General features: G+C 39.7%; 1 protein-coding gene across 9 annotated transcripts in view; it reads left to right on the top strand.

Annotated features, from left to right (window-relative positions):
* The window catches only part of NCOA2 (nuclear receptor coactivator 2), a 259,079-nt gene extending 252,437 nt beyond the window's left edge, over window positions 1–6,642 (top strand). For 8 of the 9 annotated variants that reach the window (XM_079110193.1, XM_079110196.1, XM_079110199.1 and 5 more), the window contains 2 exons: window positions 851–940; window positions 2,814–6,642. In XM_079110193.1, coding sequence (XP_078966319.1) covers window positions 851–940; window positions 2,814–2,825 — 102 coding nt within the window. In that variant the 3' untranslated portion in view covers window positions 2,826–6,642. The remainder of the gene's footprint in view (window positions 1–850; window positions 941–2,813) is intronic. The other variant, XM_079110198.1, reaches the window with a different exon arrangement.
* The last annotated feature ends 11,035 nt before the right edge of the window (window positions 6,643–17,677 follow it).

Raw genomic sequence — 17,677 nt, 5'->3', positions numbered from 1 at the left:
CTTGAATATCAGAGTTAATTTTCAAGCCAAGAAACACAATTGTAGTGTCTTCTGACAAAATTATTATTCTTATTTTTTGTAAATATACGAATGCTGCCAGGCATGGTGATGCACTCCTCTAATCCCAATGGCTTAGGAGGCTGAGGCAGGAGGATCGCAAGTTCAAGGCCAGCCTGAGCAACTTGGCAAGGCCCTGAGTAACTTAGTAAGACCTTGTCTTAAAATTTAAAAAGAGAGAGAGAAAGGACTGGAGATGTGGTAGAGTGCCCCTGGGTTCAATTCCGGTGGCACCCCCTTCCCACCAAAAAAAAAAAAAAAAAAACCCACAACTGTTAACAAATTATTAGCTTGGTTAGGGTAATTTCACAAAATCCAGCACTGTTTGTGATATTCACACTTTGTCTTGCTAATTACTAACTTGCCTAAGCGACAAAGATGTCAAGAGCATCTCAGATGACTTTTACAGTCTCAAATATGTCATTGGTCTAATTTGAACCAGTTAAAAAGTAAATGGCATGAACATTGTATTATCTCTGTTTTCTATTCAGAATGCAGATCAAATTTAATTTGAAAGCAGCTACTGTATTGCAAGGGTTTTTATGTTCCTCTGTACTCTTCTCAAAATATATACACATGGGAGAATAGGCACAGGGTTGAAGTTCCTTTTTTTCCCCCAGTAGCAAATATGCATTAGTAGGCAAGTGCTCTACCACTAAGCTAAATTCCCAGCCCTACAGCCATTTTTAGTCTTTTTCTATATACTCCTAAAAAAAGATTAGAAAGCATAAGGTGATGGTTTTTCTCCAGTGCTCTTTTGGATGTCCCACCTGTCGTATCTTATTGCCCTCAGGTTAATGATCCTGCTCTAAGGGGAGGCAACCTTTTCCAAAACCAGCTGCCCGGAATGGATATGATTAAGCAGGAGGGAGATGCATCACGGGTAAGAAACAGCAAAAGACTATGGTAGTGAAGTGACATGAATATTTTATAGACCAAACAAAATGAGCATAGATTTATTATTAACCACATTAAATTAATGTATTATCAAGTACATTAAAGGTGGTCATAAATTCTCATTTCATTTAGCATACAGTGCATATGGTGCTTTTTTGCAAATTTCTTTAAGCTCATTATAAATGAGTTAAATCGATGAATCAGGAACCCAAATTTTGCAGGGTATGGTGGCTTGCACCTGTAATCTCAGTGACATGGGAGGCTTAAGGCAGGAGGATTATAAGTTCAAGGCCAACCTCAGCAACTTAGTGAGACCCTGTCTCAGAATAAAATTTAAAAAGGGCTGAGGATGGAGCTCGGTGGCTGAGCACTTGCCTAGTGTGCATGAAATAAGCTCTGAAGAGAACCATGTACCTGGCCAGGGACTAATGTGATCATACCTTTGACCTCTAGAATTTATGATCTGGCAACTGGTTACATATAATAATACCTATCTATCTATCTTATCTCTCTTTCTCTCTCTCTCTTTCTTTCTCTTTCTCTCTCCCTCTCTTTTCCCCATGTGCATATGTGTTACTGAGAATTGAATTAATCCAGGGTCACTTTACCACTGAGTTAATGTCTCCAGCCCTTTTTATTTTGAGACATGGTCTCACTAAATTACCTCAAATGGCCTTGAATTTGTGATCCCCCTGCCTTGCCTTACTGAGTTGCTGGGATTACACGCGTGCACCATCATGCCTGGCTCAACCTAGATGACCTCCTGTGGCTTTTCTGTGCTAAAATTCTGTGTCTAAATATCTAAATCCCAGAAGCAGTAGCTACATGTTCCTATAGCACCCACTGTTTCCCCTCACAGAAGTCAATCACATTTGTATTGGATGGTTTGTCATGCCTATTCAGTGATTTTTGTGTTTGTAGTGACTAGGACTGTCTTGTGTCATCATCTGGCACACAGTAGTAGATCCTCAGTATTTGCCAAATAGATGAAAACTTCTGGGAGGAAGATGGGTAATAGCTAAAGAAAATCACTGACAGATAAAATCATGGCAACCAAGGAAATACCCCCAGCTAACTCCTGCTCACTCCAAACTTGATAGCCTATCATCTAAATCATCAGTGTATAGTAGACAAACTAACAGGAACAACCCTAGGGCCAAAACCCAGGTATACTTGCTTACTCAAGCCAGGGAAAGCACACCCATAGGACCTTGGAAGTATCTTGTAAGGGAGAATCAAGAGAGACAGCTTATAGGAAGTGGGTTTATACTGGAGGAATGAGAAGGATTAGGAAGTAGCAGCCCCTCTGGATTGAATGCTACCCAAAAGCAAGATTCAGCAACTGGGTTGTATCAGTCATGTCTGTTGAGAAAGTAAGAGAAATAAAATTGGACTAAGACACCATTAGTAGTCAAGCAGAGGTGATTCAGAAGAGACTAACTGATAATCCATTTGCCAGCCATGTCCTACATGAAACCACACAGAATCTGTTGGGCTCAGCCTCATTCCTCAGGAAACAGGCCAATAATCCCAGCAACTCGAGAAACTGAGGCAGGAGAATCAAGTTGAAAGTCAGCCATAGCAATGTAGTAAGGCCCTAAGCAACTCAGCGAGACCCTGTCTCAAAATTAAAAAGGGCTGGGGATTTGGCTCACTGGTTGAACTCCCCTGCGTTCAATCCCTGTTCCCCCACCCCAAAAAAGGGTCATGTTCAGCACCACCCACTTGTCAGTATCTGAAGCCCTGTACTTGCCCAGTGTGGCCTTGTGATTTGCATCATTTAAAACAGTCAAGTATTTTGATGTTTTTGTAGTGTTTCATCAAAAACTCAGATGTTTCATGATTTTGTTTTCCTGCAGAAATACTGCTGACCCTGAAGGTAGCTGGTTGCTTCTTTCTTCAGCTGACCGGGCTCACTTGCTCAAAACACTTACCAGTCTGGAGAGCTTCGTCTCTTTGTTTTGACCCAACTGACCTGCCCGCCAGTTCTCCCAGAGCACGATGAGCAGATAGGCCTGGGCCCCTGGCTCCCAGCAAGGCGTTGCGGAGTGCGCTCGGCTGCTGCAGGAGGAGCCGCCTCCTCTCGTCTCAGTCGGAAGCTCACGTCCAGACAGTCGCTCAGTCTGTTCACTGCATTCACCTTAGTGCAACTTAGATCTCTCCTGCAAAGTAAATGTTGACAGGCAAATTTCATACCCATGTCAGATGAATGTATTTAAATGTATGTATTTAAGGAGAACCATGCTCTTGTTCTGTTCCTGTTCAGTTCCAGACACTGGTTTCTTGCTTGTTTTCCCTGGCTAATCAGTCTAGTGCAAAAAAGTTAAGATTTCATCTGGGGGAAAGAAAAGAATTTTTAAAACAAATCAAACTTTTTTTAAATTAAAGCCTGCATTTGGGATGGAAGCAGACACTGTGGACAGCGCTATATGTACAGACATACCCAATAAATGAGGACCTATAAAGTCATAGCTGTTATGTCTTTGCAGAAAACTCTAAAGACCATATTGGAAAGGGACTCCCATTAGTGAACAGATGAAAGAAGCCTGTGAGAGGGCTGTTAATATTTTAACAATCATCTGTTCCATTTTTTTCTCTCGAGAAGAAATATTTTTCATTTCTAAATTAAGTTCCCTTTAGATTAATCATCTTGAATTAGCATCTCCCCTTCCCCTTCTGGTTTTGACTCTTGCCTCCCCCGGTTCCCCCTTACTTTTATTTTTAAAAAAGATAACATAAACTACAGAAACCAGGTAAGCCCTTTATTTCCTGAAATTTTTGCCAGCCACTTAGCAATTACTAACTATTGAATTTCAGAAAGATGCATTTACTGGCAAGGAGAGGAGCAAAGGTAAGACTCGATAGCAGTCAAGCTAAGGACACCTGCTTTGGAAGCATGTGTATTCTGTTCCCCAGCAACTCTGGCCTCCAGAACAGGAGAAGACACTATAACTAGTGTATTGAAATTGACAGCAGATATCACGACAGATTTAACCTCTGCCATGTGTTTTTTATTTTGTTTTTTAGCAGTGCTGACTAAGCCGAAGTTTTGTAAGGTACATAAAACCCAGTTTATATGTAAACAAGCAATAATTTAAGTTGAAAACTTAAGTGTTTTAATTGTATAATTTTTGTGAGGTATACATATTGTGGAATTGACTCAAAAAATGAGGTACTTCAGTATTAAATTAGATATCTTCATAGCAATGTCTCCTAAAGGTGTTTTGTAAAGGATATCAATGCCTTGATTAGACCTAATTTGTAGACTTAAGACTTTTTATTTTCTAAACCTTGTGATTCTGCTCATAAATCATTTATCTAATCTATATGATATGCAGCCGCTGTAGGAACCAATTCTTGATTTTTATATGTTTATATTCTTTCTTAATGAACCTTAGAAAGACTACATGTTACTAAGCAGGCCACTTTTATGGTTGTTTTTCTGCCCACTCTGGTAGGGGAATATTTTATTAATTGGTGTCAGTTTCAGACAACTGCAATACCAAGAAACTGATGACCTTTTTTGAGCTATTTCTCCCCAACCCCTAATACACATACTTTCTTACCTAAATTTCAGAATGATATCTTTTTGATGTCTAAAAAGCAAAGCATTTTATAATATCTCATTAGCCAGGCTTTTTAGGAACAGAGAAGTTTTTCCTTGAAATTTGATTGATTGTTTATTTGTGGCAGGGTGAAAGATGTACAAACTACCCCTATTTATATTTATATCTCTCCCTATATGCACGGATTACGGAAATATAGGAAGAGATATAACCCAAAGATAAATGGTAAGTAGACAGTCTAAAAGTGTTGCTCCATACTAAAGAAACTTCTGGAAATTTGCATTTCGATATCTTTTTCCTTTTTGAGAGGGATCTGAATACAGGGAGGTGGCCAAGGAACAGCACTTCTCGGTGGCCACCAGTTCACATGTCCCCTCAAAAGGCTCTACTTTTCTCCACCAAACCATTGGGTTGCCCAGCTATGATGGTAAATAAAGCAGACGTGGGCCCAGAACTCCAGGACCTCATCCACACGATGAGGCTCACGTGGCGCACAGTTTCGTGTGACCAGTTTTGAGTTAATTTTTGGAACTATGTGAGTTAGAATGACTTTAACTTCACACAGCACAAAAGAGAAAATGGAGTTTAAACCGGATTTATTTTAAGTCCCTTTTCACTACACCATCCAAAAATAACTACGTATCTTTCATTTTTTATCCATCTGCCCACTGTGTTTTGACATCAATCCAAGTTGGACAAATCTGCAGATCTGTGATACTGGCAGTTCAGAATAACTCATGATCATTACTGTCTTGAAGGAAAAGAGATAATAAATGCTCTTAGGGTTCAGATCAGGTAATGGATTTTGTTTTACATCTAATTAGGAGAAGAAAATAAGTAAAGGAATTCTCTGATCATATTGATCACTATAGAAGCAAAAGCCAAATCAATTCCCTTCATTATCAGTATTTCTCATGCTGTACACAATAAATTTGTTAGACTGAGTACTTGGTTTTTGTTTAAGAGAACAAATAATCAGTGTTTTACTTATATTACTAAATGTGAAAAACATAATGTGAAAAGTATACATACATTAACTTGGTTGTAAAACCCATTTAAGTGTTCATGTAATGTGGTAAGTTTAAAAAGTGAAGTGAGTTGTTTTACTACAATGAATTCATTTGACTCAAAGATTAAAATGCCCCTCTCCCCACGTGTATCTCTTATGGCCTGTAATAATTGAAAGCAATGTTTTTGCAGTTTATATAATGCAATTTTTAATCTGTGTTTAAAAATGGAGTTCATATGGGCTTAACACATGAACTGGGTGGCACAGATCCACTTGCAGAACCCAAAGATACACAATCAATTTTGAAATGCAACTTAAGCCATTAATTGTTGGTGTGAATTTAAAATTTTCTAGTGTTTGTATGGTAGTATGCTGCCTAAGAGCAAAGCATTCTCTGCACAAAAGAAAATTACTGTAGTGGCTTCGATTTTAATTAGAATTTTCTCCCTGGTGTTTCTTTATAGACTAAAACAAAATCTTTTAAGTTTCTTACTACAGGTAAAAGCTATGTGCAAGAACCTCAAAATGCTAAAATCTAGCATAATGCCTTAGATCTGTTTTTAAGTCTTGTATATTCCTACATAGCTGTCCAATGTATTATATTTGTATAGTGAATTGTGTACAATTTTTGAATAAGTGCATCATCACTTAATCTTTATGTTATTGAATAGTGATGATGATACATTTCTTCAAACATTTAACTGTCATTTTTTTTTTCCTTTGTCATTTGTGGGTTTTATTTGTACAGTTCCTCATAAAGTTGCATCTGAGATGTGTGTATATGAAAAGATTATACAAGGGTAAAATTAAGCAATATATTAACTATGGTTCTTCAGGAGAAAGCTTACAGTGTTTCAGGTTGTGATTTATTTTCAGAACGGAGTTGACTCTGAACATCACTTTGTTCACCTGCATTGATGTTTGTATTTCTAGTGTGAGCAGTTTATGCAAAGGTAGATATATTCAGAGAAATTTTAAATACATTTATGCAAGTTAATATTGCTTTGCTGATGCTATTTGCTTATTTGATGTTAAATAATGCTATTGTAAATAAAGAATTCTGTTGTTATTGCATCATTTAATAAATTTTAATGCCTTCGGGTTTTACATGGCTTTAGAGATTTTAATGTGTTTGTATTGTATCTTCTTTCATAATTGCATTTAAATTAAAAATACATTAACGGTCAGTTATTTCTCATATTGATACATGGTAGTTGACACCTTCACATCAAAATAACATTTCATTCTGCAACTAGCCCTTTTCTTTCTTTCTTCTTTTCTTTCCTTTTTTTTTTTTTTTTTTTTTTTTTTTTTAAGTGATGCTGGAAATTAAACCCAGGGTTTTGCACATGCTGGGCAAACACTCTACCACTGAACTATCCCCAGCTCCCCAATAACCCATTCTTTTTTTTTTTAAGTACTGGAGATTGAACCCAGGGGCACTAACCACTTAACCACATCCCCAGCCCTTTTTATTTTTTATTTTGAGATGTGGTCTCACCGAGTTGCTTAGGACCTCACTATATTGTTGAGATTGACTGAGTCTCTGGGATTATCAGCATGCATCACCATGTCTGGCTAGATTTTCAGACTAAAGATAAGGAGTGTGTCCTGTTTAAGATTAGGTAGGGCTGGGGGTATAGCTCAGTTGGTAGAGTGCTTGCCTCGTAAGCACAAGGCCCTGGGTTCAATCCCCAGCACCTCAAAAAAAAAAAAAAAAAAGAGTAGGTAATAGTTTACATAGGACAAATCTATTCCACTGAGTCCTAGATGATGTTACTGCTCCTTCCTTTCATCATGCTGTTCCACCTCCCATTCCCAGATTTCCAGAAAGGTTCATGAGAATGCTGTGGACTTTGGTCTAGCTTATTAAGATTGTAGATCACATGTGAGAATATTCATAATGGTTTAGTGGGTTGGTTTGTTCATAATTGGGAAACAGTGCAAATAGAATATCTAAAACTTAAGTCAAACTATCTGAAATATTAGTAAATACATCTGTTTTCTCCCCCTCCCTCTCCCCCTCCCTCTCCCCTCTCTCCCCTCTTTCCCCTCTGTCCTCTCTCCTTTCTCCCTCTCTCTGAAATACAGCTTTGTTGAGCCCATTACAGGTGCTAGCTTGAAAATGACAAGGTCCTGGGAAAAATTCCACAACTACAAGGAGCAAAGCTAGTTTGCAGTTGGGAGTATATCCTGGAGCTTTTTGTTTGTTTTGTTTTAATTTTGTGGTGCTGGGGATCAAACCAAGGGCCTTGCACATATTAAACAAATATTCTTATCAGTGAACTACACCCCAGGCCCTTATCTTGTACCAAAAAAAAAAAAAAGATTAAAGATGAGAAAACTATGCTATTAGCAGCGTTAGCCTATTAAAAGAAGAAAAAAAACTCACATAACTAACTTAATAGATGCAATTTGATAAAACTTCATAGGAAGATTTCTAGAAAATATAAAACCTCTAGGAAGATGAATATCCTAATCCTACTTAAGGTTATTTATCACCTGATGCAATCCAAATCATTAAAAGTAGTAAAGACCCACAGCCAATGCTAAAAAATGAAGTATTAGAGCTAGGAATTGAAGAGAGAAAACACTAACCCAATTTGACCAACTATAGGGAAAACTTAAATGAATCAATTGACTAGCTCTTGGAATAAATAGGAAAGCTCTGTAATATAGCTATGATATACAAAATCAACACTAATAACCAGTATCCACACTAATAACCAGTTTTTTAAACTCATTTTTTAACCAGTACATAAAAACATTAAACATTTATGGGATGCTGTGTGATGCTTTGATAACACATGTACATATATAATGTTTGATCAGGGTAGACGTATCCATCTGCTCATTTAACATTTCTTCACGGTGAAAACATTCAAGATATTTCTTCCAGCCTTCTGAAATACACAGTCCATTATTGCTAATTGTATTGTGCAACAGCACACCAGGACTTACTCCTGTCACAGTACCCACTGATAAACCTCTTCCCAATCCTCCACCCATAACCAGTCCGTAAATGTCTCTTTAGGTAGCTCCATTCACAATAACAAAAATACATGCTTATCAAGTAGAATTACATCCAACATGAAGTGTGAAAGACCTTTATATAGACAACTGAAATTGTGCTTAAAGACCTGAAAAAATACATGCCAGGAACCCAGAAAGACTCAGTATTATAAAACTCCTTCAAATTCATTCCAATTTCAATCAATATCCAAAAAATAAAATGCACTTGGAAAATAAATGTGCAATAGATGAGAAAGTTTAAAAAAGAAAAAATGTGAAACTTCTAACAACATTTTTTGTAGTGTAATCTACTTACACAGAAATGAATGTACATATGGGAACAGAATAGAGCCCAGAGATGGATTGCTACATAAACGTGAACTTAATGTATGACAGAGTCCATTTCTAATCCATAGGAATTGCTGTTCTTAAAAAATGATGTTAACTTCTATCATGTATTACTAAAAAGAACCAAAAAAAAAAAGAGATTTAAGACAGTTGCTCACATTTGGAGGGAAAATACCAATTTATCTCCCTACAGTATTAACAAATATGAATGAATCAGAGAGCTAAAGATATTGCAATGTAAAATTATTAGAATATATTTACTTTGTTGATAAAAAGTATCCTTTGAGAAAAAAATTAAGAATAAAATAAATACAAATTTAATAATTCTATTTTTTTAAAAAACTTGAAAGCTGGAAAAGTTGGCACACATCTGTAATCCCAACAGCTCAGGAGGCTGAGGCAGAAAGATCACAAGTTCAAAGCCAGTCTCAGCAACTTGACAGGCCCTAAGCAATTTATTGAGACCCTGTCTCAAAAAAAAAAAAAAAAAGAGCCGGGAGTGTGGCTCAGTGGCTGAGCATCCCTGGGTCAATCCCCAGTACCAAAAAAATGAAGACTGCATAATGTGTTAACAAAATAAGAACATAAAAAGTTTATGAGCAAAATAAGAATGGATGGATAAATTGAAAATGGCTAACTAGCATCAAAAGATGTTTGGCATCATTTTCATCAAGAGGCAAACAAAAACAAGGCTATGCCATTTTTCATTCATGTATTTGGCCAAATGTAGAGTAGGCATGAATACCTCCATGTTCAGATGAGAATACAATTTCTTTGGCATCCAGGGCAAATATGTAAATTGAAAAGATTGATGTTACTTTTTTGAACTTTGGACAGAATTCATCATGAGGCCAAATGTGTCAAGTTATTTGGCTTGTAATTTAATTGTTTCAGATATCTTCTCTTTTCAAATCTGCCCTGTGAACTACCCCACATCCTGCATCTTGGAACCTTCTTTCCACCCCACTTTCTGAGCTTGTACTTACTCCGGGCATATTCTGGTAGACTTGTGGGAGGATGGGTGTTTGTTCTTTCTAACACCTTGAAAATGTATAAATATTTCATCAACTTTTAACCTTCATTCTTTTTAACACATGGATTTCAAGGCAATAAATTTTCCTGTTTACCACTTTTAGGAGCATCTGCTTATCCTATGAATTTAAATCTCCAGTTATTTAAGGGCTGCTGATGTAGTTCAGTGGTACAGCGCTTGCCTAGAATGTACAGGGCCCTGGGTTTGATGCTCAAAACTATCCAGATAATTTTTTTTAATCTCCAATTATAGTTCAGGGTTTTTCCTTGTCAGTTTTGCTTCTTGTATCCATCAGAAGCTGTGTTATCAAGAATTTTTCCTGTATTATTTCAAACTCTATATTGTTTGCTGATGTTTAAGAACATAACATTAATTTGTCCTAACAAGCATTTCTAAACTGCATGCTTATCTAAAAGGTTAGAAACCAAGAGTAATCGAAATCAGTCTTTGTTGATGGCTTTTGGTATACTTTTCCCATTTAGATATTTTAAAAATAACTGAGTAAAAGTTTGTTTTGTAGCACAGAAATAAGACTTGGGACTTTCAAAGGAAAATTTAAATACTTTTTTTGTGCTCTGCATCTTATATTGAGACATTAGTAATATTGTGCTTTATTTTATAAAAATACTTATACATTTATTGCAATTCTTTGCTAGCTTTGAAATTAGAATTATCAGTGCATTATTTTTAATATTAAAATGTTAAATGTTAAGTTTTATGTTACTGAGATGGAAATCACAAATCTTATTAATAAACACATTTTAAGGATTATAAAAAAAAAGAAAGAAACTGTTATGAGAAACATACGCATCTCTTAAGTTGAACTGACCTTTTTATTAACATGCCCACTTTGCCCTCTGGTAATCCTCTGGTAAATTACATTGTTTTCTTTGACCTACACATGGGCTCATTGAAGCCAGATTAGTTTTGCATACTATATCTTCATTTATTGCATACTAATTTTTATCTGGTTTTCTATCCATTGCTGAGAGATAGTAAGGCCTCTTTCTCCTTTTAATTATATTATCTTGCTTTTGTGTTTTAAAACACTGTTATCAGGCACTGGACATATGTGACAATTATGTCTTCTCATAAAATAACCCTTTGATCATTTGGTGAGGGATTGGGAACAGGGGAAGAATGTTCCAGGTAGAATAAAGAGAAATGCAGAGTGTGAGGCAGCAACCAGCTTTCGCGTCTGGAGCTCAGTGTGGCCAGTGTGTACTAGAGAAGATGCCTGAGGAAGCAGCAGCAGGAGGCGAGGACCCAGCAGGAGCCAGGGACAGATCACATCAGGTCTTCAAGACAAGGCAAGGGGCAGGTGCTATGGTGCATTACTTTAACTCCAGTGACTTGGCAGTCTCAGGTAGGAGGATTACAAATCAGAGGCCAGCCTCAGAAACTTGGCCAAACCCACAGAAACTTAATGAGAACTCTGTCTCAAAATAAAAAGTGAAAAGGACTTGGTCTGTATTTCAGTAGTAGAGCACCCCTGGGTTCAATCCCTAGTCCCAAATAAATAAATATAACCTAGCTTTAATTTTTAAAAAAGATAAGAAAAAGCACTACATCTGAATCTCCTACCGCAAACAAGAAAGCAGACAGCACCTGCTAGGGCTGCATAAGTTCTGGAAGCAACACCCTCCACTCAGAGGTCTAAGGAGAACTATTTCAGACCCTCTGCCAGGTGACACAGAAGACATCCAGCTCCATGGGGAGCTTGGAGCAGGAAAGTTTTCTGCAACAGGTCCAGGTCACAGGGCAAACAGCCCTGCTGCTAGGATCTTTGGATTTTCAGACCCTACGGTGATGAAAGGGCTGGCGATTAGGAAAGATACATCATGGAGTGAGTTCTGCTGGGATTCTGGAACGAAACTAGGACATCCGCAGTGGAGAAGTACACTTGTCTCAGTATCTGTGAGGGGCTGGTTCCAGCATGACCTGTGGTTACCAAAATACATGCATGCTCAAATCTCTTACATAAAATGGCATAGTATTTGCATGTAATCTATGCACATATTCCCAATTTAGTTTTACTAGGAATTGAACCCACTTGTAGCTTTACCTCTGAGCTACATCCCCAGTTCTTTATTTTATTTTGAGACAGAGTCTTGCTAAGTTGCCGAGGCTGGCCTCAAACTTGAAATCCTCCTGCCTCAGCCTGAGTCATTGGGATTAAAGGCATGTGCTACCAAACCTGACTCCATATGCTGTAAATCATCTCTACATTTCTTAAAAAATCAAATATGATATAAATACTATATAAACAGTTCTTATACTATATTGCATAGGGAATAATAAGGAAAATTCTACACACGTTCAGTACTAGCGACTTTTTTTCTAAATATTTTCAATCCATGATTGATTGAATCTGTGAATACAGACTGTATATTATGCTGTTTGAGAAACAAATCCTAGCAAGTGACTGGGCCCTGGTAGAGATAGCAATGTTGACCAGTAAACACCAGTTTACCATGTGTCCATAACTGACTGCTTATAAACTGGATTCTTTTGGACCCAACAGGTCATAGAGTCACACATGCCCAGTAGCAATGGGCATGTAAATGGTACATCAGGATTGAGTTCTCATAGGGCTGAAGGAGCAGGTAGCCCAGGTGACCCTGTCACCTGCCACAGATACATCCATGCTCCTCCCCTGGTTACATGTGTGGCCTTAAAGAAGGGGCCCCAATGACTGGCTAAAAGAAGAAAAAGCTCAAGCCTGGCTGGCAGAAGGATCTGCTCAGCTGATGATGAAGAATCTGCTCAGTCAATGGCCAACAGTCTGACCATCTGGTCAGAGACTTGGAGGAGATTGGAAGATTGAGACAGACACATGGATGTGCATATGGAGAACAAGTACATGATTTGAGAACTTTGGAATGAAGTGTTAATTCCTGCCAGCAAACATCCAACATGGGAAAGGCACCCACAACCAAGTAGACAAAATGACTCAGTCAGTTGACAGGAGCTGGGCTTCATCAGCAGCCTCTCCAGAACTGGCTTGGGGTCACGAATGGAATGGCAGAAAGAGAGGCCGTGCCTGGGCCCAAGAGCCTGAGGGTTCACTTATCAAGGCAGATCTAGCTGCTGCTTGCTGCTCTGCATGTTCAACTTCCTAGCCTTTGTGACTATGCTCGAATGAAGGTAAACCTTGAGCAGACAGCAGAATGCTTTCCCCGCTGGGGGGCCCCAAACACTAAGCTAACTGAGCGAGTCTGCCAGAAGAGGGAGACAGGACAGCGATATCTGCCTCTGCCCAAGAGCATGCACGGAGGCCTCACAGAGAAAGTTCACTTTTCAATATCTGATCTCTTACTTTTGTTCCAAAAGCTGGTTATTTTTTCCTTCCTGTTCTGAACCACCTTTTTCAAAGAGACACCCTGCACCCTCAGGCTAACACCCTCTTCCCCGTGCCCCCCCCCCCACACACACACACGTCCTCAAGTGGTTTTGTAGCAGCGTGGCTCTAGGGAGCCATCGCCTGAGATCAGCCTTCCCTAGTATTCTAGAGTGCAGACTTCCAGCAAGCACCATGCCACGTGTTTGGCACTCAGTCGCCACAGCTGAGCCTTCTCCAGCAAGGCCTGGCTCTCAGCCCATGGGTGTGGAGTGCCTCACAGAGGCAGTATTCTATGACATTATATCAGCAATTATATGTTATATCTACTACTCCCAAGTCCTTTAGAGTTCTCTTTACTCCTTAGGACTTCATCCCTGGTCACCAATCCCTTTAAACAGATAATTTTTGTGTGTCTGTGTGTGTGATACTGGAATTGAATCCAGGGGTGCTCCACCACTGAGCTACATTCCCAGCCCTTTTTATTTTTTATTTTGAGACAGAGTCTCACTCACTTGACAAAACTGGCTTCAAACTTGAAATCTCTGACTTCAGCCTCCCAAGTAGCTGGGATCACAAGTGTGAACCACTGCACCCAGCAATACTAATTCTTCGTGTTGTTTTCCCTGTTCAAACAACTGGACCATTTCTCTTCTGACTAGTAACAGACCAATATGGACTTTTAAACAAAGCTGACTCTTGTAGCTGTACGGGATGGCAGGGACAGGTCTGCTCTTTGAAGATAAAACTATGGCACATAGGAATAATTTATTGTATTTGTTACAAATTATTGAAATTCTATTCCGTGTGTGTGTATGTGTCCTGGGGATTGAACCCAGGGGCACTTTACCATTGAATTACATTTCCAGTCCTTTTCATAAATTTTGAGACAGGGCCTCACTAAGTTGTTGAGGCTGGCCTTGTTGAATTTGCAATCCTCCTGCCTCAACCTCCCCAGTCACTGGGATTACAGGCATGTGCCACCTTCTCGGGTTTAGGCATCTAGTTCTTAAACATATTCTTGTTATAATCCAAATGCTTATGCGTACTTTACAAAATAACACTTTATCGTATGAAGTAACCACTTTGAGAAATTTTCAATGTGACCAAAATTATCCATGTGAGAGCAGTTAAAAACAAAAGAGCATAAAAGGGGGGGAACAGTAAGATTTTAATATTCAAAGGTCAACATTTTTAAAATGTTACAAGGAGGGGCTGGGGAGATAGCTCAGTCGGTAGAGTGCTTGCCTTGCAAGCACAAGGCCCTGGGTTCAATCCCCAGCACTGCAAAAAAAAAAAAAAAAAAAAAGTTACAAGGAACCTTAGATTCTGTGGGTAAAGCACTTGCCTAGCATGTGAGGGCTTGGTTTCAATCCCCAGCACCAAATAAATAAATAAAAATAAAGAACAAACCTTAAATTGAAGGATAGAGTAGAGGCCCCAGCCTCCCTGATCTACATCAACTAGTACATAGGTTACCAGGCCTCTCAGTAGCTAACCCTACCTGAAAGAGCACACTGGAAGGAATTGGAAAGGAATATATATTCCAGAGGTCCATCAAACAGAACTTTAAAAAGCAAAAAACCTGAGCCTAGTGGTATAACTTAGTGACCAAGGCCCAGTGTTTAATCCCCAACACAGGAAGCAAATCTAAAAACATAACATGTGGTATAATTCTGCTAAAAACTTCCTCTCTCTCACACATGTTCACTACAGATTTTAGAAATCATGGAGGCTGAGGCAGGAGGATCACAAATTCTAATCTAGCCAGGGCAATTTAAAGAGGCCCTGTCTCAAAGTAAAGAGGGGTAAGGATGTAGCTCAGTGGTAGAGTACTTGCCTATCACACAGGAGATGCTGTGTGATATGCTGGGTTCAATCCCCAACACTACAAAAAATAAAAATAAAAAAGATTTTAGAAATCACCTGTAGATAATCATCTGGGATAGACCAGTAGGCAGATACTTTTTCCACCTTATCTTCATTTTTTACAAAAACCTTACGAAATCAGGAATGTGGTACTTCAAGTCTAGAATAAGAAACAGCTCTGCTAACAAAGCTATAGCATTTGTCCAGAATTTCTGTGAAAGTCTTAGAACAAAAACAGAATAAGAGCCAGGTGTGGTAGTGCACACCTATAATCCCAGGGTCTTGGGAGGCTGAGGCAGGAGTAAGTTTGAGTCCAGCCTCAGCAATTTAGCAAGAGCATCTCAAAAAATAAGCTTGGAGTGGTAGGGCACACCTGTAATCCGAGAGACTCAGAAAGTTGAGATAGGAAGATAGCAAGTTCAAGGCCAGCCTCAACAATTTAGCAAGGCCCTCAGCAACTTGGTGAGAGCCTGTCTCAAAATAAAAATAACAAAGGGCTGGGGATGTAGCTCTGTGATAGAGCAAGAAGGATTAAATTCCCAGTACAAAAACTAAATAAATAAATATAAAAAACACTGGGGATGTGACTCAGTGGTAAAGCACCCCTGGCTCAATTCTTAGTACCAAAACCTAAACAAAACAAAACCAGAGCAACACCTAAACAAGCTAATGCTGTAACAAATGGATACCCTGACATACTTATACCTCCCAACAAAATGCCCATTGATTAGGACTCTTGTTGCTACTATTAACAAAAAGGACAGTGTAAAACCCGTAGTCTTGTGTTGGCAAAACCAGACCTGATTTTTAAAAAATGAAATTATAAGAACATTATGATGAGAAGCCTTTGCCTGGGGAAAGCTGACGTTAACTCCCCTCCCCTTCTATCAGCCTTTCTTCAGGAAGTCTAACCATGGGTCCCTACCTTTCAGATTGTAAATGACTGTCCTAGGAGTCTGACTGCTCCCTCCCAAAATGTGCACACCCCGGTGCCAGGCTGTGGCTGGAGATGGAACACATGCCCGTGAAAAGAGCCATTTCTTCTTATCTGTTTCTGTAAGCGTGGTTTATGTTAGAGGCCACACAAGGCCTTCGGTCACGTAGATTAGGGATTTTTTTAAAGAGAAAAAAATCCCCCAAGATAGGATGGGTCTGAGATGACACCCAATAACCTATAAATGTTGTGAGAAACAGTGGATCAGGGCTCAGAATTTGGAGTTTGCTCTCTGGGTGCGCTGGTGTAGAATAAAGTTTGGAGTTCTCCTCTCCGAGTGCTGCTTGATGCTTCTCCACCCATCTGTTTCCTGCAATATTTTGGTTCTGATTGGGAAATGACTACCATGCCACCCTTTGAGCCACCAGTGTGGCGGGCCACTTGCCCAGGAGTGCATGGTGCCCCTCAAATCAAATGAAACAGTGCCACCTGAGTTTCAGGATCTCCTTTGCCTGGGGGACCTGTGCTTCCACAGCAGTGACCGCCACTGGACGCCCTGGAGAGTTGGACCAACACCTGCACAATCATCAGGATAAATTAAACTCCCAGGACCCAAGGCCTCAGTCAGGCTTGTCTGTAGGACAGAGCGGAGCTTGATCACCTCCCATAGCCACCTACAAGGGTCCATCAATATCAGGTACTTCCACAAAGTGTTCATCAGTGTAGGGACTGAAGGCTGGGAGACAATGATGTTAGTTCTTGAGTGCATGTGTTAGTGACTGTGAGACTACCTGTGGCTCCACAGCTTTGTGCCATGGGGTCCAAGTGCATCCTAAACTGCGGTTCCGTGGTGACTTTGTACAGCATAATGGTGATTCACGTCCTGTAATAGGACCTCCGACCAGGCCCAGAGTTTATATGTCTACGCCTTCAACCAAGAAGCACCAAGCTCCCTTCGGGGATGCGGCCAGAGGGCACCTTGGGTGACACCCCCCTTCTGTCTTGTGACACTGACCTTGGGTGGAACGTGGGGGGGAAATGTGTCACTTTTAAATCTAAGCTGCTATGGACATAAATGGTTATTTTATCCGTTCCTGTGCTCTGGGATACTGCCAAGTTCCTCCCTAATGCTCAAAATCTGGGGGAACGAATGGAGGTGATCTACAAGACCAACTAGACCAGGTTCTAGACCTTTCAAGGATGGTTGGAGGTCTGCATTCTGCCTCGGGGTATAAAGGCATTGCCCCAAAGGCAGGGATTAACTCCGTAATCTTCTGCAAATGCCCGATTAGAGAGCCTGACAGACCCAGGCTATCCGGGGACACCCTACCTCTTGCAATTTTTCCTCTTTGCTCCAGTTGGGAATGGGGAGGGGGGGATTAAGCCTTCACTCAGAAACACCAGCCCACACTCAGGAGAGCAGGATGGGGAAGAAAACAAGAAACCACCTGTTGGGGTTGAGCCTCTAAATTTAAAAAAACCTCAAGAGATGATAAAATGCGATTGTTTTATTTGGACTCAGGACAGCTTCAGTTTTCTGACTCAAACTTTAGGCCTCCTGAAGGCCCACACGACCTGACTTCTGCCTCCAGGAATGATGCTCACAATGCGG

The sequence above is a fragment of the Sciurus vulgaris genome (assembly GCF_902686455.1).
Source record: "Sciurus vulgaris genome assembly, chromosome: 1".
Classification (NCBI taxonomy): Eukaryota; Metazoa; Chordata; class Mammalia; order Rodentia; family Sciuridae; genus Sciurus; species Sciurus vulgaris.
Note: the sequence above shows the minus strand (reverse complement) of the source record. Positions and strands in the feature narration are given on the sequence as shown.